Source organism: Trichogramma pretiosum, unplaced genomic scaffold (assembly GCF_000599845.2).
Source record: "Trichogramma pretiosum strain Unisexual culture from Peru unplaced genomic scaffold, Tpre_2.0 scaffold121, whole genome shotgun sequence".
In the NCBI taxonomy this organism is placed as follows: domain Eukaryota; kingdom Metazoa; phylum Arthropoda; class Insecta; order Hymenoptera; family Trichogrammatidae; genus Trichogramma; species Trichogramma pretiosum.
Window position 1 is genome coordinate 233,564 of NW_019640829.1, and position 27,716 is coordinate 261,279.

Genomic DNA, 27,716 nt, shown 5'->3' on the forward strand with positions numbered 1-27,716 from the left:
CCGCCGCCGCCGTCGCTATATTATATATGCTATATTTGCAAGACATAGCGCAATGCATGTGGAGTTTGCATAGACTGTTATGAGACACGTCTCGCTTACTTTGTGACACATATAACGCGCCTGTTGTTTAGTTATGGAATATGCTTTTATTTACTGAAGAGGGTGTAATCAGTTGCACAAATTTTCATGCAATTTCAAAAAATTCCATATTCCATTCATCGATTGTTCGTAAATAAAAAAATCCGTATTAAATAATGATGTCATCCGATCGAGCGGTTCATCGTACGCCTCGATACACCGAGCCAATATTAATTTTTCCAAAATTACCGATAACCAACACGCGGCATTGATTGGAAAGTCGCGATAATGACGTGAAACCCGGTTCAATCAGGTGTCTAATGTATACGTTGAACCATGCTATAGGCCGAGCGGCGCGCGCTATAATGAAGCGAGAATAGCGCGATCGAACGCCAAGGGCGCATGCCCAGCCACCGCCGCGCCGTAGTCGTCGTCGTCGTCGTAGCCGCGCCACCACCGCAGCTGGCTGCTGCTGCTGCTGCTGCTGCTGTTGGCGTTTGGAAACATAGGATCGTACCGCTGAAAATCAGGAGCCCCCCGTACGTACTTTCTCATGTAGTGGAGTTTTCAGCTTGTATGTGACGAGGCAAAAGGCAGAGGGATCCAATTTCAGCTTGAGAATTATAAATTGCCATATGAAAATGCACAACTGCATCGTTCCCAAAAGAGAACTGTTAAAGAAAGAGTTCAACGGAGGCAGTGACGGCGACGATGCTGCAACGGCATGTGGGTGGAAAGGCGTACATGTGACATCACATATACACATGGCTGTTTGCGCGCGGCTCGGGTTGAAGCGCGCAAGCTCAACGACCTCCTACGCCCTGGCAATTATTGCAGTGGTCGTTGTCGTCGTCGTTGTCGCAGTCTTCCCAAAGCGATTTTGACTGCTAACTTTCATACTTATACTCGTGCTTGTGCAAGCCTGTCTCTCTTTTCCTTCACCGTTGAAAAAGCTCGCAGAAACAGCAGCAACTTTTCCGACGCGCGAGATTATGTTGTTGGGGGTTGCGCGGAATGCACTTGCTCGAGCAGACACACAAAAGTATATACGGGCCCGAGCATCGTGGCAAGATTTTTTTCAGCTCGCACGACAAGCGAGCTTTTCCTGAGTAATTCACAATATCAAATATACCATCATAATATTTTTTAGTCTAAATTAGAGTCTCACACGATGTGTTGCATCAATTGTGTATAAACGCACGTGATGGTTTTTAAAAAAATGTATCTTAGCCTTACATACATCTACGAGGGGGGCAGCCCCGTGTACAGATACAAAAGCATAGGGTACGTAGGAATATATGTATGTAAAGAGTATGAGGGAACGAAAGAGAAAGAGAGAGAGAGAAGCAGTAGCACACGTACACGATATACATAGTTTGACTTCTGGGTTTCTGGGTTCGACTGCCCCCCTCCCGGCCCGCTCCTTCGTGCACATATATATACCAGTGTGCCGTGTGCTCGCACAGAAATCAGAATATATAAGTATATAGAGCCTTTTCGAGCGAAGCCCCAGCAGCAACAGCAGCAGCAGCAGTGGCAGCAGCAGCGGTAGCAGTTGTAGCAGCAGCAGCAGCGTCGACGCTACGTTGCAGAGGTACGGCTGCACGCATCGAATGTGGAACAGTAGGTCAGCGCACTCCGTGACCCCCCCTGCACGGTATGTATAGAGAGAGAGTCAGGCAGGCAGTAGCTATATAGTATAGTCGAGCTATACGGCGACGCAGTCTCTCTCTCTCTCTCTCTCTCTCTTTCGAGTCGGATGGACTACAGAGTACAGAGCCCCCCTCCCACCCGCACTAGCTGTAGCGTGGGTGAATAATATAGCTATATTTGTGTGTCGAGCGGGTTGCGCGCGCAACCCCCTCGAATCTCGCGTGTCTGTGCATTGTGTGTGGCAGCCACGTTGTAGCATATAGCTCTCTCTCTCTCTCTCGTGCTCTACTACTCGCAGGCATGCCCACCCTCGAGCGCCTTTCTCTCTATACGTATATATAGGTAGCACTAAAGTTTCTGCCGCGGCCGTCGCCACCGTTAGCTTCTCCGCTGCTGCTGCTGCTGCTGCTGTTGGGGGTGTCTATGCCGTGTGCAAGCTCGCGCAAGCAGCTCCGACAAAACTTCTATCCTCTCTGTCTCTCACCCTTATACTCTCTTCGATGCCGGACAGCAGCAAGCAAGCCAGTAGTGTACGGGAGAATGTTGCTGGAGAGGATTGCTTATGATGCTGTAATTAAAATGCACGAATCGTATCAGACGAGACACGAATTGTTATAGGGCCCAACGCCAAACCCTACTTTTGTGTTTACGATCTCCCACACCGATATTATGTACATAACTACCCGGAGCTACGAAGATGCCTGCAAATAATCGCATTTCGTACATAGGGATGCACTCGAGTCTGCAGCTTATGCTTTGTAGCAATTGGATCCGGTGACTTGTCGTAAGAGCGACAAAAAAAAACCAACGCAAACCCGATTGTTTATGCGAACCATGAATAAAATCATTTAAATTCGCATTAAAATATTAATAGAGTCAAAAATTTTAGACACGATTTACGCCACTGATGTATTTACCAAGAGATCGTCATGATCATCGAAGCGATTCTGCCTTTATTCTTCCCCACCTCGCCCACCTCAAATTATATCAAAATAAACACACGCACGCACAAAGACATGAGGTGGCCCAGCCACAAAGTGCGCGGCATATAATATATAGGTAACGTGTGTCGTAATGTGTGTATCGACTATCCGTAATCTATGTACACGCGCGCATACTCGCTCGTGTGCGGCTGAGTGCAGGCTTATATGTATATGCACAAACGTTAATGCATGCGCATAAGCGCATATATATTGCCAGATAGATCCCTGCGGTAATCGGCCAAGCGCGCGTACACATATTATAGCTTTACATATACGTATATAGCGTACAGATGCAGAGAGAATGATCAATTCGTATAATTTTTTGCCCCATTAAATCGATCGGATTGCCTGCCAGCATCCAAAGTGCACGTCGAATTCCCTCGCAAGCTACAAAGTCCCGCGCAGCTTTTGAGATATATAAATGCAGCAGATCGAGGCGATCGCTCACAAGGTCGAGCGCAAACGTTTTTTCCTCTCTCCCCTTTTTTTTCAACTTACGACGACTGCAGTAGTAATAAAATCAGCAGTAGCAGCGACAGCGGTAACGGCGCGGGCGGTTCATTTATAATGATATTATGCACTAATGTATATAGCACGTTATAATACCGTGAACGAGCTTACGTCGCGAGTCGCTTATACGTATAGGTATATACACAGCGCAGGTATATGAGAGAAACGGGGGGTGTCGCGCGAGCAGCGGCTACCCTCCCGCGCACCCGCGCAGATGCAGATGTATTATAATTTTAACGGGGTCTATTGCGATTTTTATCAGTGCGACACGCTCGTAAAGTATCGCCGTCGCGCGCGCCCGCTTATTAATATTTATGATTTAACGCTGGCCGAACGTTTGATGTATGCGCCCGCAATTTTTTAGCAATACGATATTTTTTCATACTACCTGATTATAGGTGGCGCGTGCGTGTGTACATTATCGTAAAAAGTGTGACGAATAGCTCGAACGCGATGATTTTTTTCGAGGACAGGGTAGAGGGGCGAACGCGACGCAATTTGGGGACAATCGCTGCGACGCGCTCGACTGCAAAAACGTGTATAAACTCGTTAAAATAAACTTTCAATTTACACATGCACACCCACACACATACGCAGACAGGCAAAATGGAAAGAGCCTCGAGTTCGCTCCCTCACTGCCATACGCGAGTCTGCGTCGTGCGTAAGTAACGGCGAAATTTGCGCACTTGAAAATTCCTAGCTCGTACTCTCTGCAAGGCTATTATGCTGCTTTTACGCGCACCTCGAGTCAAGCCAAGCGCCGCGGAGAGGCAGACGGAAAGGGGGTGAAGAAAAAAAAATTCATAAAAAGTATGCAAGTATCTCCCCCGCACAGTCCACCGCGTTGCACGTACAAAAACATGTGTATTAAACGTGAAAAAAAACTCGAGAGCGCTTACGCATCTCTTCGTTGCGCTATGTGCAGCTCTCTGCATTCGAGGCAGGCTTATTATCTTACTTTTGCAGTCGCTGCGTACTTTTAATTCAGACGCACGCGTACACACGGTATGTATACGAATTACGCGTGAATTTATTTATTTATTTTTTTACTTATTCTAAAACCCGTTTGCCTTATCATAGCCACGGCCGGAAGGCTTACAAAAAAAGAAGTAGAAGAAAATTCATAAAAACAGGCCAGCAAGTTGTGACTCTGCTGGCAGAAACTTTTCATTTCAATATCCATTTACAGCAAGATCGCAGTTCCACCAGCTTCTTCTTTTTTTCCTTTACTCTTCTCCGGCGTCGATATAAAAATTCCATTTCTCCGCATCTCTTGCGAAGAGAGCAAGAGGGAAAGAGAGAGAGAAAAAACGGCCAACACTCACGGTCGCGGGCGCGTGACATAATAGCTCCGGCTGTGTGTATAATTGAAAAAAAAATTTTTTTTCCTCCCTATCCTTGCGCTTGCATAAAGATTTCCATTTCGTCCGTTGCTCGGTGTATGTGTGTGTGTGTTTGTGGATTTCTTCGTATATATAGGAATATATATAATAATAATACGCGCATGCAGTTGTAGAGCTGCCTTTGAAAGTTTATCGTTCGCCCTCAAGCAGCAGCGGCAGTTCTTTCTTCGGCGGCGCGCGGTGCACACAATCCATACTTATTTCATGGTAAACAGGACAAGAGAGAGAGAGAGAGGAAGAAAATATCTTATGCTCTACTTACAATACAAGCGAGTCTGCCTTCTCTTTCAAATCACTACGCGACGACTATATCGTAGATATATATAATTTTTTTTCTTTTTCTTTTTTCATCTCTCTATATATCTACTCTCTTTTCTCTCTTCTTCGCTCACTCACTCTCTTTCTCTCTCTCTATCTGGGCTATTATATATAAAAGTTTGAATAATTGCCGTTTGCTCACAGAGACTCTGAGCGCGAGCTGCTGGGGTGCGCTCGACGAGACTCCGGTCCGCGTTTTTATCTGCGCCTTTCGCATATATGAAAGGACTCGCGTAATTTGGTCCAATGATACTGCCGGCGCAAAAGAGAATATCGACTGGGCACGTTAATTATAACGTCATTTCGAGGATGGAAAAAACGTTTGAGCAATTTCGAACTGGAATATATCAGCCACGCGGAATTTATCCAGGCGCAAAAAATGTTATATACAACTTTTTTTATCATTAAAAACTCGTCCGAGCGACGATAAATAGGTAATAAAACTTATATTTAGCTCAAAGTGAAAAAGATAAAAACGCGCCGAAACATTCGTTTTGTCTGGCTGCACGTGGCGCAGTATAAACCTCGAGGAAATCACAGCTGCGTCCACGAACTGATATAAGAGCAGTAATTCATCGTTCGATTTAACGTCGTCATTTCTTTTTTTTTTTTTTTTTGCTTCATTCCTCGCTATCTATTCTCGAATCATCGAGCGCGCGGCGCTCCTAACACGTACTACGCGAAGAGAGTATATCTGCCTGCTGCTGCGTTTGCCTTGGCGCTTCTCTCCCTGCATGCGTGGTGCATGCATGTGACTTCGACAGATGAATTATTGTACGCGGCTATATAGAATCGTCGTCGACGTCGTATATGGATATAATAGATGCTCGAGCGAGTCGTTATTCATCGTCAGGCAGTAGCAATGAGGACGTTTTTTTTTTTAAGTTTTATCCGCGCTTATTATATGCAAAGAAAGAAAGATTACCGCTTGGGCCGCGGTGGGGAGTGAAAAAAATGTAACGCAGCTCTTTGCTTTATAATATCTAATTTATCAGCAAAATTGAAGAATACTAAGATGATTGAAAATGCGACAACTTTGCGTTTCGATAGTATTTGTGGATCCGTCAAGTTTCATTATAAGAATGATATAATTCATGAGTAGTTAGAAGTTTGAAAAGTTATATTATTACGGATAATTCGGTCCTAAATTAATAAACTGTATGATTATTTTCTCTTTTAAAAACATAATTTCCCGATCGCGTCATCGCAAAATGGTATTGTGATTGGCCGTTGGAATTCTTAGTTACATACAAGTTTCTTTGTGGCTCATGCATGTATGACACTGAGGCAAATTTGTATTCGTAAATCGTTTTTATATTCATATAAATAATACACACATGCGAATTTATAAATACGGCGCAGGCTTGTACTTATCTTTGGGTAATTGGTCCGAATCGAATGGTAATTTCAAAATAATAATTTTCCATCGTTAGATACTAATCGTCTTCACACATGGAGCTTTTTTTTATCGACCATTACGTTTTTTGTGGGTACGAAAATCAAAGGAAATCAGTTGTCGTGGTTTTTGAGCTATGTTCAAGTCAATAATTATTACTTCAAGGCCAGGATTCCATTATAAATACCGATAAGAAACGGGTACTGAACGCATAGTTGAAGGATCTTTTCAACAACAATATATTAAAGAACAAATTGAAAACGAAACCTTATTTATATTCGAGTTTATACATCGGTGACAATAATAACAAAAATAATAACAATTTCAAATATTTTAATATTCTTCAAAAATATAAAGGATATTCGTATAAAAGATTTTCCAAAATAGCATAGCATGGCCATGTAAGTGTAGAAGTCTTCATTACCTCCAAATATTTCGAAAAAAATCTCTTCTTCCTAAGATTTGACACGATCATGTACTGCATTTTTGTGTTTTTTGAGTTCATCACGTAGCCCAAATGATTTGTGACAAGTCTTACAGGCGAAAAGTTTGCTACGATCATGTACCGTCATTCTGTGCCTCTTGAGTTTACTCTTCTCTCCAAAAAATTTGTGACAAATTGCACATTCAAAGGGTTTGATCCGATTATGTACTGTGTCTACGTGGGTTTTAAGGTATCTTTTTATTCCAAATGATTTGTGACAAATTTCACATTCAAAGGGTTTGATCCGATTATGTACTATATTTACGTGGATTTTAAGGTGTCTTTTTAGTCCAAATGATTTGTGACAAATTTCACATTCAAAGGGTTTGATCCGATTATGCACTGTATTTACGTGGCTTTTAAGATGACTTTTTTGTCCAAATGATTTATGACAAATCTCACACTCAAAGCGTTTGCTCCGATTATGTACTACATTTATGTGAGTACTGAGATAACCTTTTATTCCGAACAATTTGTGACAAATTTTACATTCGAACGGTTTGCTCTGATTATGTACTGCATTTATGTGATTTTTAAGATCGTTCTTGTATCCAAATGATCTTTGACAAATGTCACATACGAAGGGTTTGCAACGATCATGTACTAAATTTATGTGTTTCTTCAGGTTTCCTTTTTCTCCAAATGTTTTGTGACAAATGTCACATTCAAAGGGTTTGTTACAATTATGTACAGCATCAATATGAATTTTTAAGCGATGTTGGTATCCAAATGACTTTTGACAAATTCTACATTCATAAGGTTTGTTTTGATAATGTACTACATTTATGTGAGCTTTGAGATTATTTCTGCGAAAAAATGTCTTGTGACAAATCTCGCACTCGAAGGGTTTGCTACGGAAATGAACTGCATCTATGTGAGATTTGAGTCCCTGTTTTCGTTGAAATGATTTATTACAAATTTTACAATTATATTGCCCACTGCTCTTGTGTGTTTGATCGATTTGTCTTTTTAGATTCACTGTTTCTCTTAAAATTTTTCGGTACTTTTTAATCTCATGAAATACTATAGTCTGAGACTTTTTTCTAAGTATTTTTAACTTCTTATTCTCATTAATTTTCAATAGGGAATTTACTTTAAACTGACAGTTATTATCATAATCGTATTCTTTCTTTATCAAAATTATCAGATCTTTACCATTAAAATTATTATCGTGAGTCTGTTTTTCTATTTTCACAATAGGTAGAAAACTTTTATTTTCAGTTTTGCAGATGTTTGACGGAAGAGATGTTGTTTCAGGTTTAACATCTTTGCACTCAAAATCTATGAAAATTTTTTCATCTAATTTATCCTGTAATATAATAAATAATCTCATCATATGATTTGCCATACATATAAATTATATATTATTTTTCATAGTGAAAATTAAAGCATTAATAAAATCATTGAACTTACTGATAATTTAAGAATCGGGAATATTTCAAAGTTTTTGACTTCGCAAGATTCCACCGAATGGAAATTACAATTGGCGCCTGCGTGTGGCCAGGTATCATCTGGCTCTTCCTTCACCCTAAAGAACTATCAAGATTGATGAAACGTTCGTTTAAAAAAATCATGGTATGTAATATGTATGAAAATAGTTTTACCCAACCGCATCTCTGTTGCTATCCATTATTCACCTGATTATATGAAATCACTGTGAATCTTCACGAAATACACTGAGAAAGTACATTTTGAGGTTATGCGTCTCGAACCAACAACACTTAACCTTGACTTCGCCAATTTGTAAATACTTGATTAGGAATTTAGCTCTTTGTCTAAGTAACTGAACGCACAATGCTGGTATATATTAGCGAGGTTTTTAGACCACGATTGAGATAGTTCCTCGGTGATACGTTCCCCCTCTACTTACTCTATATGAGCAATTCTCCAAATGAAACGCATTTTTGGAGGTAGAATCGCGACAAATTTTTTTTTCAACCTACGCGGATACGGACCCCCGGGAAATGTTTTTGGGGGTCCTAGGAACATGTAACCACGTAGGAACCATTGAAATTTCAATAGTGCCTATTTTTATAGCTACTTTTGTGATTTAGAGGACGAAAAATCATGTTTTCTCGTAATAATTGCTAATTACTCAATTTCTAAGTCGTTGAAAAAGTATCAAAACTCATCTAAAAAAAATAACTGGCTACTGTGTTCGATAGGAAATTTTCTCAGCTTTCCAACGGTGGTATCAGATTTTCCGATAAGTCGCACATTCACCGAGAAAATCGCCATCAAACGTGCCAAGCTAAATATCTCGAAAAACTCGGTACGGAAAAAGTGATCTTTGAGGTTTATTTTCAATTTTTCCTCGTGAAAATGAAATTTATCGAAAAATCTGACTACACCATGAGAAAGCCAAAGAAATTTCCTATCGAAAGCATATCTTTATTTATTTTTTCGGTGGAATTACAATGTTATACATGGGAATTTCTTTCACGTTGTTCGCTGTTTTCTGTTTCCGAGCTGATTCAGCGCGGTCGCGAGGTTTTCGGCTCGCTACAATCAAAACTAGCTCGTAATTCCACTGAAAAAATAAATCAAGATATGCTTTTGATAGGAAATTTCCTCCGCTTTCTCATGGTGTAGTCAGATTTTCCGATAAATTTCATTTTCACAAAAAAAAATCAAAAGTAAACCTCAAAGATCACTTTTTCCGTACCGAGTTTTTCGAGATATTTAGCTTGGCATGTTTGATGGCGATTTACTCGGTGAATGTGCGACTTATCGAAAAATCTGATAGCACCATTGGAAAGCTGAGGAAATTTCCTATCAAACACAGTAGCCAGTTATTTTTTTTAAATGAGTTTTGATACTTTTTCAGCGACTTAGAAATTGAGTAATTAGCCGTATTTACTAGAAAACATGATTTTTCGTCCTCTAAATCATAAAAATAGCTATAAAAGTAAGCACTATTGAAATTTCAATGGTTCCTACGTGGTTACATGTTCCTAGGACCCCCAAAAACATTTCCCGGGGGTCCGTATCCGCATAGGTTGAAAAAAAAATTTGTCGCGATTCTACCTCCAAAAATGCGTTTCATTTGGAGAATTGCTCATATACGCAGTAATTTAATGTGATAGGGACTCACACGTATCATCATTAGAACTGCACCGAAATTGTAACGAAAATGTCATTCATTCAGGCGCCAAATTTGCTTACACAAACGCGATCGTACCAACAGATAAATACAAACCCACACTGATAAAGTGGTACTACAAAAATGACATTAGGTAGTAAGTTTAATTAGTCATTGAAGCTGTAGCTGATAGTAAAGTAATTTCGTTTGTCTCGTCGATAATTGTACAAAACTTTTCTTTATTTTTTATTATACTCTTGTCGAATGGATGGCTTTATAAACGTATTGTGATGGGTCGTTGAATTCGGATAGATGGCGTTCGATGCTTTGAGCGCAAGTTTTTAAATTCTTGATAATCTGATGGAGAACGGCTGGACGCCATACGGCGGTAACATCTGGTTAATAAGCTCGTGCTAAAAAGTGATAGTACTTAAAAAGCCGAGTTTAAATTTTAGATATTTATTTAAGATCTTGCTGCCAGTGGTTTTGGCCTAATCTTCTTATTTCTTCAATTTTACATCCCAACTCAATAGTACCAGCTAGCACTACTGAAACAATAAAGAATCATGATACCCTCGTTCGTAGCCCTGTCAACTGCATTACTACGAGCAATCGTTAAACGAGAAAAAAAATCGCCGGTGACATTCATCCATGGTAGTCCCGACTACCTCGGCACTCCGGTACAGGCACACATAATGCAGCTCAACGCACAAACACACACACATACACAAACTTACGCACACGTATACACGTACAGTATAGATAGTGCATGGCTATACGCGGCGCGTTGTGCAGCGGTGTGCGGTGGTGGCAGGCGTGACTCGACCGACTTTGCCGCGCGCTGCTTGCTTGCGCTGCGCGCCTGGATCCCGCTCGACCCAGATTCTTCAGCCACCCTATAAAGAGTCAAGAGTTTGTCTACCTGAATATATATCTATAGGCGACTCTGTAACGTGCTCTGCCTCCCCTTCCGCCCCCAACACCGCCCGACCGCCCGACCAGTCAGCCAGCCAGCCACCCACCATGACTCAACCCCCATGGCGAAAGATGCGCGCAGCTGCTCGTGTACTATATACGAAGAGAGCAGCCGAACTATTATCTTCGCCCTCCATAGCCCGAGCTGCGTACACACATACACATATCCTACTGTCCTAAATTCGAGCCTCGGCGCTACGATCTATATAGGTACGTCGCGCGGCGTGCCGTGGCTGAATCGAGCGAATTGAGCGTGATTTAAGCCCTACGTGAAAAATCTTTTCTTTTTTTTTTCGTTTATCATATCGAGAACTGGACGCTAATGGTATTAATAAAGCTCGGCCCACGGACATAATTCACGCTCGTGTCCGAATGTGTTATATATTCTTTTTAATGCAATGAATCATCGTTAGAGTTAGCCGTGTGTCGTAACGCGACACTTTTTTCAACTTCAACGTTACGGTGTGTACATTGTTTCATTTATTTATTTATTTTTTGTTCTTTTGCACCTCGTATATTATAACGACAAAAGTCGTATTATGCACGCCTTTTCCTGAAGTTTAGCTCATTTTTGCCCCTTTTTTTTCTAATCGACCGTGAAATAATTCATCCGACTTACGAGCGACATAAATGTACGCTTGTTTTCTCGTTCCCTTTTTTTTTGCGTGTTTCATTGGTGCATGCTGCGCGCTGCACCAGCAGCGGTGTGTATGTGTCTGTGCAACTGCGATAAAAGAAAGCTTCGGAAAACAATACGAGAGCTAAAGTATACAAATGCGAAATGTATAATAATAGAAAAGTGACGTTAGCTTGTTCCCGAGAGATATAGAGAGGCTATTTCACTCCCTTTTTTTACTACTCTTGAAATACATGTAATAGAATAGACAACAATGAGCAAATGGATAAGAAATACTTTCTCCCGGTGGGTCAATTCGATGGCAGCGAAACGGGCTTCGTATGCAATTATTACAAATAAATACAAGTATTTGAATTTAGCTAGGAACGAATTAAGCGAATGTAAAATTGTTCAGTATTAACTCTCCTATATAGTAGAAACGAGTGAAACGCTCAACATTAATAATAACTAAAAGCCTAATAACTAAAAAAATATCATTTAAAATATTTTAACTTACCTTAGCATTAATTGACTTGTTTTCAACTATTTTTCTTATAAAATTACAATTATGTTAAAAATGTTAAGCTTATTTTAAACAAATTGAAAATGACAATTTAACTATTTTAGCAAATTCAAAATAGCTTTCAAGTACTTTAGTGCGATAATGCCACTTTAAATCTCTACGGCTAGATGGCGAGTATCTTTATTGCAGTAAATCTGCAAGTAAAAGAGTTGAAATCATTGCATAAGACAAAGTATGGTTCAGCTCTTGATATCGTTTTCCTATTGTTTTGCTTTTTTTTTGTATACGGCACCCGCGAATGACTAATCGAGGCAAAAGCAATTCCGGGCTCTGCAGTCGAGACATTCAATTTCGTACGAATTAAAAAGTGCCTCTTGTAAATTATCACGATTCGAATGAGCATTTGGTATTCAGAATGAAGCAATGATAGCACGCGTTGTTCACAGCAGCAGCAGCAGCAGCAAAACCAGGCCGAGTAGGCCATAAATAATTGCGCTCGTACTAGTGCACATGCACGCACCCGCATACACGTACACATATGGACACACATACATACACAGACTCGCGCATAGAAGCACAGACAGAAGCATAAAAAAGATACCCGTATATATAGATACATTGCTGTACTGTGCTGTGAACGCCGCGCATAATGTACAAAAAAGGGGGAAAAGAAAGAAAGAGTTTCAAGAAAGAAAAAAAAAAGTTTTTTGTACTCAAAGTCAAGAAAGGAGCGTTAAACACTCTCTTGCTTTGGATATAGGCATAAAAATTGTTAGCGTTCGCGAGAGCGCGTTGAAAAAAATTGGCTCTCGAGCGCCAAGAATGAAGAAGAGGAAGGAAAAAAAAGGCAACGTTCCTTAAGCAGGAGCATTTATCTTATGAGCTGAGCATGTACGTATAGCTTATAAGCGCAGAGAGGTGGGGATCGATAAATTTTCAGCTCTCGCAAAGTAGACACGACGAGTAGCAGTAATTTTTAATGGAAAAGTGTCGAAAGTCGTGTGTGCCGCGCGCGGCCTATAGAAGATTTCGCAGGAGCCAGTCCCCCCAACTTTGAGTCGCGCAAGCTCTATAAGCAGCAAAAGCTTCATAAAAAATAAGAAGCGACGTGCCTAACACACGTATATATACAATATATAATAGCGAGCGATCGGGCGATTGTATTTATCGCTGTTCGGCGCAGGAGCGAGAGTGACTCGTCTCTTTCTCTATATTATTGCTCTCGAGTGCGGCGACGACCCCCGCCTTAATCGTATCATGTACGCGATCGACCAGTCAAAGCTTAGCCTGAAATTGTTTCGTTATATACACGTATATATTGCGCTCTGTGTAGTATCGGCACACTCAGCACACACGATCGAGTTATAGAGCGCGGCAATTCGAGCTCGAGAGAGAGAGAGAGAGAGAGAGAGAGAGAGAGAGAGAGAGAGAGAAAAAAAAGTAAGGCAATAAAGAAGACTCGCGCTGGTACAGTAGTAGTACTCGAGAGTACGTATATAGTTGGAAATTTCGTTAAAAAATGCCAGTGAAGCATCGAGTTATATCGCGTATACGTTGTAAAACGGCAGTTGTGAGAGCAAAGTCGAGACTCGACGACAGTTATCTATGTGTAACTGTGCTTTATATACGCCCGAGACCGTATCGAACACGCACATGTCGCACGCTTTAGCCTATATGCTATAATAGGTAAAGGTGTACGAAGGTCAGCTGGGCTTTGTGCGTTATCTTTGCCCTTCTCTCTGTACAAGCATACGACGTAATACAGTGTATACACATTATATACGCAGGTCTCTCTCTGGTATTAAGGCGCGTTGGCGAACGAAGCGAGGGAAAAAGGGGAGAAATAGAGAGAGAGAAATATAGGCCGCTTCCGCTGACTGTGAACTAGTCAGGGCTTCGTAAGTCCAAAGTGCGAAAACCTTCTCTCTCTCTCTGCACTAGCTCTATTGTTCGCTTCGCTCGCGTATAACATGTTAGGCCGCGGCTCGCTCGTTCGCGCGCGAGAGAGAGAAAGAGAAAGAGACTCGACACGTTGTTTGTAATTGCTGATTGTGCGAGCTGGCCAATGTCAAGCTCTACATTCGCGAGCATACACACATAGACGTGCTTAACTATTCGCATCTTCTTTCTTTGTTCACGTGTGTATGCACTTGTATACATGTAGAGAGATCTATTTCACCCTCTCGTCTCTCCCCCCCTCTCTCTCTTAAGCATGGGGGAGAAAACATAGAAAATTTAGAGCACAATAGCTGCAACTACTGCTTCTGCTGCGGCGCGGCCGAGTTAATGACTCGAGCCCTCGAGAGTCCCACTGGTAATGAATTTTTACACCCGCACCCGAGTCTTTGCTGGCAGTGTGTATGTGAGCAGTTGTACGGATTTTTCTACTATTTTCTCGAGAGCGCGCGAGCTTCTATTACGTGCACTTGATTTTTTATTTTTCTCTCTCTCTTCTTTTTCTTCCTTTTTTTTTGCAACGCCGAACTATTTGCTCGACACGACTCGCTCGATGTTTTCTTCCCTCGTTCTCCCTCTTGTCCAAGTGAAAGTACCATTAACCCGAGTCAATTTTTTTGTTGACCCAATCTGACGCATCCTCGTGGAAAAGTAAACGATAAAAGTTTCTCTGATGAAAAGAAGCAAAAAAAAGGGCCGGAGAGAAAGAAAAAAAAATCCTATTGGCAAGTGTGCCGTGCCGCGCCGCGCATGTTTCTGTGTCCGTGCGTGTGTGTGAGAAATACACAAAAGCTGAGTAAGATATTTTGCAAGCCGAGTCGTACTACTGCCTATTGTCGCGTGTACGTACGTATACAGAGACACTCGACATCGCGCAGAGATGACGAGAGGAAAATACGCTCAATGTCTCTTTTTAACGGATAAACGCGAATAAGGTTTCTTCTTTCGGTTTTTCGATGTAGCTCTCTCGGTGCGTTTGGCCTTCTTCGTCCGTGCTTGCACACACGTATCGTATACGTACGCCCACTCGTATATACGAATCGTCTGCAATCATATATTTTCCATTTTCCCTTTATATCCCTATAAATTTCGTAATAAAATATTCGAATTCGAGGATCGCTGTGCCGAATAATAAAGTATTTTGGAAATGCCCATAAAAACGATCCGTATACACGATTGTCTGGCTACGTCTCCGAGAGAACTTTTTACTCGGCCGCGCAGCTCGAGGCTCGCACAGCGCACAGACACAGTCAAAGCAAAATCTCGATGTTAACCCAGATAGACGCGCCTATCTACGTAAGGGTATAGACAAAAGTTAGCAGCAAATTGAAAAGCCGTTTTCTAATTCACTAGCGCGCGCCCATCACAAGAGGGGAGAAACTTTTTTACTCGATGCTCGTCTCTCGTTTCTATACTACGTCTGTGTTCAGGGAAAACCGTTCCGAGCACGGGCAATATCTTCTTTTATTTTACCCCACGGTATATATCCGACAGAGAGAGTGTATTATACGTGGAGCCAGCGCGGCTACTTCATTACCGAGAATTGGTTGTGTGCTCGCGCTGCAGCTCGAACACACACACATACGGGAAAAAATCGCGTTGCGTATTTTAATGCAAGTGGAATACGTGGAAAAGAAGCAAATTACTCTTTACAATCGTTTTTCAGGTCACACGCAGAAGTAGCAGCAGCAGCAGCAGTGGCACTGGCAGTCGTAGTGTATTTAACTAACGAAGTTGTTTAGCGCCAGAGAGAGAGAGAGAAAAACTTGCAAACACTTCCCATTGCGAAGCTTATCGAAAAATGATTTTCTTAGCTTCTCCTTTTTTTCTTCTTCTCGTTATTTAAGTTTATTTTTTCTCATCGTGGCTACGGCAACATTATAGCAGAGAGCTAATTTATGGGTTTCACGCAGTCGAAACTTTCTCGTGCGCCTACGTGTATAATGCTTAATGACTTTTCTCCTCGTGGACGGACGTCGTGTGTATATTTATATATATTGTAACTACGGTGCATAAATACACACGCACGTGGTTTTTTTATTTTTCTCTCTTTTTTTCTTTGCAACTTCTGTTCCATGCAACATGCTATATGTAAGGGTATATACGTTTGCGCATGTAAATGTGCACATACAAGCTATACCCGAGACGCAGTTCAGTGCAAAAAGTGCTCGGAAAGTAACGAAAAGAAATTAACCGCTTATACCATTGCGGATTATTTTTGCACGGGTAGTGCGCGAGCACGAGGGAACGTCAATCTCGAAGTTAAACTAATTAATGTTATTAATGTTTTTTTTCTCTGCGCGCTTTCGCTTCGCTAAAATTATAAAGTTGCTCGAAGCTCGCGGCGGCGGCCTCTCAAGCGCGCATTACAATATGTAACTCGAGTGCACGCCGCGACCAGAATCCGTGGATATAAATGTTATTTATTTTCTTTCTCGTTAAGCTTTATAACTGAACAAATAAATTGATCCGATGAATAGAATAATCTATACGTCGCCTGCGAGAAAATATCGACACTTGCTTACTTTTCTCTCTCTCTCTTTTTATTTTTATGTCACGACAATCGCGAACGATGGCAATGAGTTTGCATCTCCATTACTACCAAATGAATCGAGCAAAGCAGACTTTGCACGTCTATTATGTATCGAGACATCCAAGACGGAATCTTTTTTCCTCCCCAACTCGCTTCGTTACTACCAGGCTAATCCTCTTACAGCTCCACTATCTTATGCAATTTCTCTGGGGGGACAGCACGGATAGAAAATGAAAATAGTGAGTGAAAAAAACTCCTTCGGACCACACACATGAGAGAAAGATGAGACGAGGAGCAGTATAAAAAAAAAGACATCGTCCCCGTGCGAAGAACGAGCGCGAGTAAAAACGAAAGCAGCTCGACTAGCTACTAGCAGACGTAGCAGCAGTAGCAGCGCAGCGCAGCAGCTAAAGCTCGGTTATACAGTACTATACAGTGCATAGAGCTCGAGCCAGCGGCAGCAGCAGTATAAGCTCGAGAGTCAGAAGCTCAGCGTGCGAGGCGAGCGAGGCAAGCAGCCGAGCCGGCACGCGCAATGCGGGTATTGATTCACGGCACGGGGGCGAGCACCCCTCCCAGCGCGCACCAACACATAGTACATAGAGCAGCAACACACACGAGCGTCTATGTGTATGTACGTGTATCGTACACGTTCGCCGCTCGCAGCTCTCGAGCCAGCGCGAGCCATGCTGAATATACGTGTTGTGTCCGTATATGTCAATACATGCATACACGTATGGAGCGCAGCGTACACTATGCCTGGTTCACGACTCCCGCGACTCGCTCGAGCGTGTTTTCGCTCACAATTAGTCATATGTGTATGCGAATAGGCTTACGACGACGGTGACGACGACTTTCGTCGTTACCGTCATACATTACTACTATTCGCGAAATTGTATAGAGTCGCAGTTCTCTCGCCATAATATAACGTGTCTCGTCGTCGATATATTTCGTCATCGAACGATCGAGGCATACCCCTTATCCAATGTGCTTGAGTTTATTTATTAGTAGCGATGCACTAAATTACCACGGAGCCGTTAACCGAGATCGTGCGCACGACTATCAACCCTAAAAAATGCGCAGATACAGCTCGTTATTGTAAGCGGACGTTAAAATTCTACTCGGACGCCGCAATGCCCCCTCGCACACACAAAGACACGCGGTCGCGCGCCCGCTCGAATTAGTGGTCAAACAATCGAAGAGTAATCGATATTTCGCGTATATAAACAAGCCATGCAGCAGCAGCAGCAACACACCCCTTCTCCGCTCCGAGCAGCGCAGCAGCGTGCATGTAGGTGCCTATATATAAAATAAAGCGATGCGCTCAGAGAGGAGCGGCTTTTTCTACCTATATGTGGTATTCGGGTTCGTGTATTCGCCAGTAGCCCCCGCAGTGATACGAAGCCGCGTACGGTCGGACGCTAATCCACTGTGAGCTGCAATCGCTGCGCTATCTGACGGCTGAGTGGTGCGGCTTTACAATCCCGTTGCGCCGATCCAACGTGCGATGATCGAGAATTGACCCTTTGTGGGAGGTGGGTGCGTCGTGAGTGTAGGCAACTGTTTTACTTGCCACCGATGCTCGAGCTTGCGACACTGAGACGATCGTCACGTCGGTACGGTTGAGCTTGCGCGAAAGCTCGCCTGCTTCGAGTTACCTACCGACGACGCGGAGATCGTTGCGAAATCTACCTATTCGGCATTTTTTTCGAAAACTTTGCCGAGATTACAAATTTGATAACGTAGTATACTTGTTTGACTTGGAATTACCATTGAAATCGAAATTGCGCATCGCCGACTCGCGGCTGATGTCGTTTTCAACGAGTTCCAAGTAATAATACGGGGCACAAAGTAAACAATAAACTAGTTTGGAAAACTGGATTTGTTACCGCGTGCATCGCGTCTTCCATTTGATAATCGTGTACCATACCACATTCGCGAATCCATATTATATATAAATCCGTTCCCTCGAGAGAGCTGGGAAAATATAGTAGAAGTAACTCGATGCCCATGGAAATGGAAAACGTCCAAATCGGATCTGCGCGAGCACGAACGCTACGACAGCGACGAAAAATAATATTTCAGTGGCTGCGAGTATCTCAACTCTAGCGTGATCTTCGACACATTGTCCGATATTCCTCGGTAAAATGTCCAATGCATGTGTTTCATAAATAAACATTGGACAACCGTTAAAGCTCTGTCGATTGGTTGCTGTTGCATCGTGAGATGAATTCGACGATTTACGTCGAGGGCGATATTTTCTGCTTTTTCTTCGTATTACATATCGCGCTTGCAAATTTGTGTATACATGATCGTAAGAAGATTTACAAACGTAAAGATCGTGAAAATTATATACTTAAATTATATACTTAAATTTTGTTACTAGCAGATTTACTTGTGAAGAGGTACTCGCCATCTACCGGTGGACACTTAAAGTTTTATTATAGTGTAAAAGTGCTCGAAATTCGTCTAAATTTTTTGAAACTATCAAATTTGAAATGATCAAAGTTGCTCAATATTTCTAGCTTAACTGTAAAATAATTGTAATAAAAAAAGCCAAAAACAAACCAATTTACGATAGTGTATTTTAAAATGGTCACTTTTTTAGTCATTAGGTTATTATTCACGATTTCTACCAGGGAGTAGAAATGAATATTTTCTGCTTTCTCTGTGTATTACATCGTTTGTGCTGAACTTGTGTGCACAAGCACGAATATGACAAAAAAAAATGTGTCGCGTACTCGCTGATACGCGTTCAAATATACAAATTGAAGTGCTAATGGATAAAAAGTACGATCTCTGCGTACGGAACACGATTGTATCATGTGCATGTTATACATATAATAATAATAAAAATAATAATAATAATTGGCGGACTCACATGATGTCACCGAGCTTGAGCCTGGTCTGCACGACGGCGCAGCTCTTGTGATCGCTGGTGGTGACGGCGGTCCTGCGTCTGGCGTAGCGCGGCGCGTCCGAGGCCGGCAGGGCCGCCGAGTCGCCGTTGCCGTTCGGATGATTGTTCGGCCCGCCAGCCATGATGCCGCTACGCACCATCGGGCTGCTGCCGCGGCGTCGCGTCGACACGTGACGGCCACCCACGCTTCCCAGCATCCTGCACAACAGATACACAAATACAAATTATTATCATCATGTGCGTGCACGCTGACAGTCGCGAATTTTGGCTTAAATTGGCTTAACGCTCAAAATTTGCATTTCAATTACACGTTAATCGTTTGGATATACGTTGGAAGGGGTCGACGTAAATTCACACGCGACTGTCTTTTTCATTTTTACGCCAAGTGTACGTACGTACGCAGTCGAGTGCAATGAAAAGAAAAGAAAAGAAGCTGTTGAAGGGAGTTACAAACTTCCAAAAAAAAACCGTAAAAATTTTATGTGTGATCTCATGCGGGCTCAGATAAATAAACCACCCGCAAGGAAAGCTCACATGGAAAATTCCCAAAGTCAGCTCATTATATTTCTTCCTATCTTCGCTCGTTCTCTCTCTCGCTTTATCTTGCTATTTTACTTGGCAGACCCGGATGCACTCGTATTATATCTTTCTCTTACATGTGTTGCTTCTGTTATATACACAGATACTTATTCGGGACACTCGATATTTTGCATATCGATTGAAGCAAAAGTCTTTCGCGTATATATTTCCATGTTCTTAAGTACTCGGATGAGTTTTATTTTTCAACTCTCGGAAAAGGGATATATAATGCATTAGCTGCTTTTCTACGACGGATCAAGCTCGATAATACTGTCTGAATGGAGGAAATACTTTTGTGCACGCTGGAGTAAAAAATTGTTTCATCGAGGTGAAAAGCTCGTATCTCCGTGATTTATTATCCCAAAGCACAGACGACAAGTTGGAAAGATAGTTTCGCGAGAAATCTTGGAGTTTTTAGAGTACAAATTATTGCTGCCAGCACATATGAGTATATACGTATAGTTATTATTGACATTAACTTAAATTAATCGAGCTACATAGCTGTAATTACAGTTTGTTATTAAATTGTTAATTAAACAAGAACGACCCATCTATTTTGGTATTAAAGTGATAAATATTTTCTATCGATTTCCCCCTTATATTTATTTAAAATTAAAAGCCAGCTCGCGCTTAATAAACGTATTGGCAAAGTTTTATTCGACTGATCCACGCAAATTGGAAATCGAGCACGCGGCTCGATAAAAACAATCAAAATTGAAAGAAATAATATTTGTTGAATGGAAATTCGATTAATTTCGTTTCACCGATATACCAGCAAGAATGAAAATAAAAATTTAAAAAAAAATCGAGCCCTTCTCGAAAACAATGGAAAGGTACAAAACTGTAATTTGAAATAAAAAGCTTAGGCACACACGCGTGCGCACGTGGAAAGAAAAGGAAAGGTAATAACGAATCGATGCGATAAATTTTATGGAGTGCAATAAAATATAAGCAGTGCTGCTGTGTGTATAATAATAATATATGCATACGTACAAACATACAATGGAAGCGGTGACATTATGCCATTGTAGTCACGCAATATCTTAAACTCGCCCCTCTTTTTCTGTGCGCCTCTCGCACGAATACACATAACGTAATACGTACATATAGTATATCCAAGCGAGGCCCTCACTCGTGCCTCATGCGCTTATTAAGCGCGGCGGAGAAAAGCTCACGTATATATATATTCCTACACCATGTGCGTGTACACGTACGCGACTTTCATTAATGCGATATGAATGCACGCAGAGAGAAATCTAAGCTCGTATAATTAAACGTTTGACTGCTGCAAGCGACTGACTTTGATGGAAAAGCCGTACATTATGCGCAGAGATTTTTACCGCGCGACGATGTACAAACGCCTCTCGAGAGATTTATCAGCGTATCGTTGCCACTTGGCACGTGCTTGCCACTAGCTCGCGAGAGAGAAGGAGTGTATATTATATATGTACACGCATACACTCGATTTGACTTTGTAATTGCGTGTGCGCAGTTGCATTCGAAGAGCAGCTCTGCTCCAGCTATACACACACATGTATACATTTGTTAGTTAAAGCGCGGTAATACTAACTAGCTGGAGAATTTTATGTACGATTATGTGTAATTATTTATTTCTACCTGGAAAAATATCTGAACTCGCGTTATGTCGGTACGATATAGAAATGTTCATATTTTCTTTAACGTTAAAGCAGCGGCAGCAGCAGGTACTTTAATTGAGCAATAAATTTGCTGAGCGAGCCGTTGATTCGAAGGATGATCCGCGTGCCTTGTGTGGCCGCCGCCGTTGCAGCTCTCCTCGCTCGGCCATTCTCTAATTAGAGCCTTTGAGATATACTAGTGAGACTCGAATATTCCAACTGCACACGACTTCATGGACTTATATTATAGGCGCCGTAGCTCTGCCTTCTTTCTTCTTCTCTCTTATCCTCGTTTTCGTTAAAGAGAGAGAGAAGTATTTAACCGCCTTTTAAAATTTTCAACTCACCCTCTCACGCTCTCTTTTGGGCTTTATGTTTCATGGGGGCGTCTATTATTTATGCCTAAAGGCTCCTCTCTCTCTCTCTCTCTCTCTCTCGAGGCCATCGCCATAAAGTAGCGCGGCGTACGTCTTGAAGCAGTCCTAAAATTCATTATTTATGCCATTCCGCGCGCCGGCGTTGCACTGCTTATACTGGACTCCAACGTCCGGGTATATACGTTATTATACTCGTTGGGCCGCTGAAGGGGGGCAGAAAAAAAATCGAAAACGATCTTGAGTCATCGTAAATTAAAAGCCCCGTTGCCGTCGAGCGTATATATATAGGACGTTGCGCGCTCGGCTGCGGAGCTATTTTTTTGCTCGAATCAATATTAAAAGCGATAAAGGCGTACGAGAGATGCGTACAGTAAAGTATATATACGCGTTTAGACGGTGAATTTTGTACCCAAGCCCAACGGTCAGCACCGATCGTCGAGTAAATCTTGCCTTTTCCCGCATCTTCGCGTTCGATCTAATAAATACGCGAGGGAGGAAGAATCAATCTTAATATGTTTCAGGGAAGAGAGGGAGCTTAGACTGCATAAATTGGAGAGCAATTAGCGTCTCTAATTCACGATGGATATTTACCTTAAACACGGTCGGAGCGTGCCTGCAGTGCTGCGCGTACTACTACATGCACACGCGCTCGCTCACTCGCTCGCCGGGGAGAGAGAAATTTCGGAGCGCAAATTCACCAAGTAATGAATTTTCTTTAGACGCAACTGTCAGGCTCGGGCTTTATACATCGTGCATCGGGGGAGTGTTAATTTACTTAACGAGTTATAAATTATGTTACTCCGTATCAATTCCGCGCGCGCCTGTATGTAAACCAAAATGTACATAATTACGGGAGCTTTTCGCAGAACGAGGAAGAGAGAAGAACGAGAAAAAAAAGTCCTATTGATCATATAAACGTTGGTGTGTATAAAAGCGCGCGGGGGCGGGTTTTCGACCTGAGCGCGCGATGCTTAATTATAAATATATACGTGCGCGTGCATGTTTTATACCTGTGCCTTATATTATATACATACACATACGTATACACACGCGAAAGCTCGTTAAAGTGTAAACTTGGGAAGCACCGACGATAATGTTTCCGAATGCAATTTGTGCGCCACAAAGGCCGCAAGTTTGTGCCCGCGCATATGCGCCGCTCTCGACTCTTCACCTGCTATTTGCGGCATTAATTGCGTCGGAATTTTTTTTTCAATTTTTAAACATTTTTTTCTTTTCAACAGAAATTTTCAAAGTGTGCGAGTGTAACGCGCGGATAATAAACGCGCGCGTGGGATCGCATTACCGAACGCGCGCCGTCGTGCCTTGGGGCGGGGGAGGATCCTTGAGACCTGCTAAAAATCTTATCTCGTGTACTTTGACACTCAACCACAACGTCGCCGTCGCCGAGACGGCGTGTGACGATAATTATCGAGCTGTTATAACGGCTGAGGAGGGTGGCAGCATATCGTTTTCCAAAAGAATAAAGCTCTATTATTCCGCGTTAAGGACGACGATCTCGGGCGAGCAGAAAAAAGATAAGGGGGATCGCGTTCTCGAGCAGCACGAACGAACGACCGAACGTACAAAAAAAACGAGGAAGAAAAATTAAGGGAGAAATAAATCGATGACGGCGCCGGGGGAGAAGAGAGAGAGAGAGAGGGTGGAAATTTCGAACGATCTTGGCTTATAATGGAACGGTTTTCCGTGTATATAAAAGATAATTTTTTCCTTCATTTTTCCCCCAATGCCCGTAATATCAAACGATTTTTGATTAATGAAATGAACCAAACGTTTTTGCTCTTTTATATTTGAGCGTTTAACGTCAAAAGATTATGAATATGCTGGAATTCCATTAATACATGTTCGGATAATTTAGCGTTTATATGTATATACCGTTTTGCGAGATATTATAAGCGCGGCTGCAGCAGTGCTCGCGCGGAGTCTAATGTGGCACGCACGGAAGTATTAACAACCCTGGAAACCTAATGAAATAGCCCAAGTATATGTATGTAGCTCGTGAGCCATTCAACTGCATAGCGAGCGAGTTTAGTATTGCGAGCCAACTCGGAATCGTCAATCGCAGCGCGGCGACATGGCACTGCGGCAATCACCGCGAAGACATGAATCGATAATTAAATTTCTCCCATCGGCCATCGATGATAATTTTCCAGTAACTCTCCGCCGACGTATAATCGAATCCTACATAATTACCGCGCCAGCAGCGATCCGCCGTGCAATTTTTTCAACAAATCGAGAAGAAAAAGGCGGCATCGCTCGAGCAAAAAATTTATTACGTATCTGCGATGAATACTGCGTTTAAAAATACATACGCAAGAGTACAAAGTTTCGTTAATTGGCCATCGTTCGTGCGATAAATAATTCAATCGCGACGCGCCAATAAGCGATCGCAAGCACTGTTATTCCACGATCGATCACAAGTATATATCATTACGCTCTCATCGCTCGAGTTCTGTTTTTCCAATACACAAACTATTATAACATCGAGCTATCAAAATTCTCACTATTATACCTCCCTCTCTCGGCTGTCTCTCTACATGGCCCCTTAACTTTCTTCCCGTTCTCGCTTCTAATACTGCTACTACTACTACTCCTTTCGTGCTCGCGCGCGGTATCTACTGCACTCGAGCCCACGTATTATACGTAGTATAGTCGAGCTTTGATCGAGAAAATATTTATGCTGTTCTAAAGTTGCTCGTTTGTACGTATAGCCGCAGAGAGCTATAACGCCGCGCTGCCTTACAAGAGCTCGAAGAGGAGATAGAGAGTAAGAGAGAGACAGAGTAAACTTTCACGAGCCTCGCATAATTACAACACGTGCCTATAATACGTTTCATGTTTCTGTGATATATGTGCCTAGTTTGTACAGCCCACACACGCGCGTACACACGGATTCTAGCACGCGGAGGGCTTCATTCCGATCAATTAATATTTTATCTATACGATGCAACTATTATATATGCGACGCAGCGTGGCTTGTCGTTACAGCGATTTAACGGAAACACGAGCCACACGCAGCAACACGAATAGTATGTACCGTGTATCGTAAAATACGTATAATATAATTTTAAGGGAAATGGATCAATTTTGGTCAGACGTCATACGTATGCGCGTGTACAGTTCGCTGCTCGCGCCTGGATGGAACTCGAACCAGAGAGCGCATAGCTCGCTCGTTGAATTTCGGCATCAATGCGACTTGATTGCACGTTGTACTTCCTTATTATGTTTCGCCCCGGCGCTGTACGTCAAAAGTCGCGCTCGAAATTTTGCAATAATTCCATCCGTGTATATAAGCGACGACGCGACGGGGCGCAGGGCGGCTCAGTCGAGTCTATGCAGCAGCGACTGAATTCCTGCACGCGCGGCTGAGCAATGCGAGAAAAAAAAGAAGAAGCAAACAATGAAAAAGCAAAAAAAAACAAAAACGTTGAAAAAACAACGAATGTGTAAATACAATGAGCTCGAACAAGGTGAGCTCGTTAGTTATAATTTGGTTTGTTGGCTGCACCTGAGATATATAATACTTTTTCAATTATTATTTTCACGCACGTAAAAACACACCGAATGATTTTCCTTTTTTTTTTTTTTGACTTTGTGTAGTTGTTTTCACAGCTGAAACAGCGCACACGTCTAATTAACACTCGCTCCTCTCGCGTTATAACCTCGCAAGTACGACGTATATCTCTCTGCGTATGTACTTTTACAAATGAGAGTAAAGCAAATTGCGCCGATAGTGGGTTGGTTTGTCATGGACGGAATGAGAGAGAGAATAAGGCACATAAAAGCAAATGACCTCTACTTAAAAGTCAGCGAGATTTCCCGTCATTCTCTCGATAACGACTATTTCACTGCGCGTCTACGGCTGCAGCTGCTGCAGTTGCTGCGGCCAATTTTCAGTTCACCCGAATGGACGCAACTCGTGACCGAGGGCGTTGGCTTTTCGAAAAATATGAACGTTTTTTAATCATGTACTCAAAAATTGCTGCGGTCGAGTTTTCAACGGGAAGCTGAACAAGCGCGCCCGCGTGCCACGTGGTCTGTTTGTTTTTCCGCGCAAGCTTCAAAGAGTGAAATCAGCTGCAATGCAATAGCGTCGGGAGTTGATTTGATGCAAAAAAATAAAGGGTAAAGGGCAGAAACTGAAATTACATACAAAAAACAACAACCGAGAGTCAAACACATCTAAATATTAACAAAGGTAAACGATATTCCATCTAGCTGCGCGCATATTAAAGTTCGAATAGAGTGGAATTTCGAGTATGCGGTATAGATATAGATGCTGCTGTATGCAGCGACGCGGGAGCTAGCTTGCGCGCGAAGCTCTGCAACCTGTTGCTATGGTACCCGCGGGGATATATGTCTCTTTTCTCTCTTGTACGTACTCGCTCACGCCTGACCTGATACATGTACATAACACACGTGAGCGTTTTATATATAGAAAATATTTCACGTTACTGCTTTATTTCTCGGTTGCGCGAATTCGTGTCTCGGCTGCTTTTTTTTTGTACCCCCATCTCCGGGACGCATTGTCGTGTAAAATTTCTCGTCTGATTTTATATCGTCTCTCTCTCTCTCTCTCATCATCGGAAATAAAACGGGATGCGTAAATACATGTGCGTGCAGTTAGCTGGTTTCCCCATTTGACATGGAGCAGCTCTCTCCTTCGGAGTCGTCGGCAAATTAACTTTTATATTCCACAAGGCTGCAGCGGCGATGACGACGAGGCCACGGGGATTTTTTTTGCTCCTGTTCACCTTCTTCTCTCGCTCCTTCTGCCGCTGTCTTATATATAATAATATATATTTACTGTCTGAAGCGACCGCGCTCGTTTTCATTAGAAGAAATATGGTTTCGCGGTAGTTGAGGCGCAGTGGATTTTTAAATGAGTTTACCTCTCTCTCTCTCTCTCTCTCTCTCTCGTCGAGTATATATACCGAATTTATGTATAATATAATACAACGAGCCAAGAGCCTTAACAAAGTGAATAATTGTCCTAGAAAATCGTTGGAAACGAAAATGCTTCAAGTTTTTCTTTATTATTGTTATTTGGGTATGTCACAGCAGCTGCCATGAAAATGATGACTTGACATGCAAATTCTTGTCTCATAAAAGTTTACTAAAGGGGGAGGAGAGAGCGTGAGAAAAAAATGTACATAAACGCATGCGTATTCTTCGCATGAAGAAAGAGCGGAAAGGAGGAGGCGGAGAAAACGCGTACGGTAAAAATGTCTTTGTATTCTCTCGAATGCAGAGCAGCAGCAGCGCCAGAAGCAGGAGACGTACTCGATTATCCTTGACAATGTTTCAGCTTTCTTTCTTCGAATGCGTGCGCGCGCGCGCGTGTGTGTGTGTGTGTGCGAGTGCATACAAGAAGAATAAAAACAAAATATGTACAAAGGTAGAGGAGGCAATTTTTCGTATCCAACGGCGGCTGCATAATTTAGTCAGGTGCGCAATTATGCCTTTTTCCCCCCTTTTTTCATTTTAATTTGCAATATAAAGAGCAAAATACGAGAGAGTAATACCGATGTTTTTCACTTCATCTGCGAGAGCGAGCTGTAACTCTTTCAAATTGATTTCTCGTTTTCCGAGAGAAATTTTCTCTTTTCTATCGTGGCCCTTTCTATCGTGACGCGACTCGTGCTACCAGTGCGTACATACTTCAATGCACCGTC

General features: G+C 42.3%; 1 protein-coding gene across 16 annotated transcripts in view; it reads right to left on the minus strand.

Annotated features, from left to right (window-relative positions):
* LOC106650160 (voltage-dependent calcium channel type A subunit alpha-1) overlaps nt 1–27,716 on the minus strand; it is a 138,728-nt gene that overhangs the window by 63,791 nt on the left and 47,221 nt on the right. For 15 of the 16 annotated variants that reach the window (XM_023463404.1, XM_023463405.1, XM_023463403.1 and 12 more), the window contains exon 1: nt 19,392–19,627. In XM_023463404.1, coding sequence (XP_023319172.1) covers nt 19,392–19,627 — 236 coding nt within the window. Of the gene's footprint in view, nt 1–19,391; nt 19,629–27,716 lie in introns of those variants that run through there. The other variant, XM_023463390.1, reaches the window with a different exon arrangement.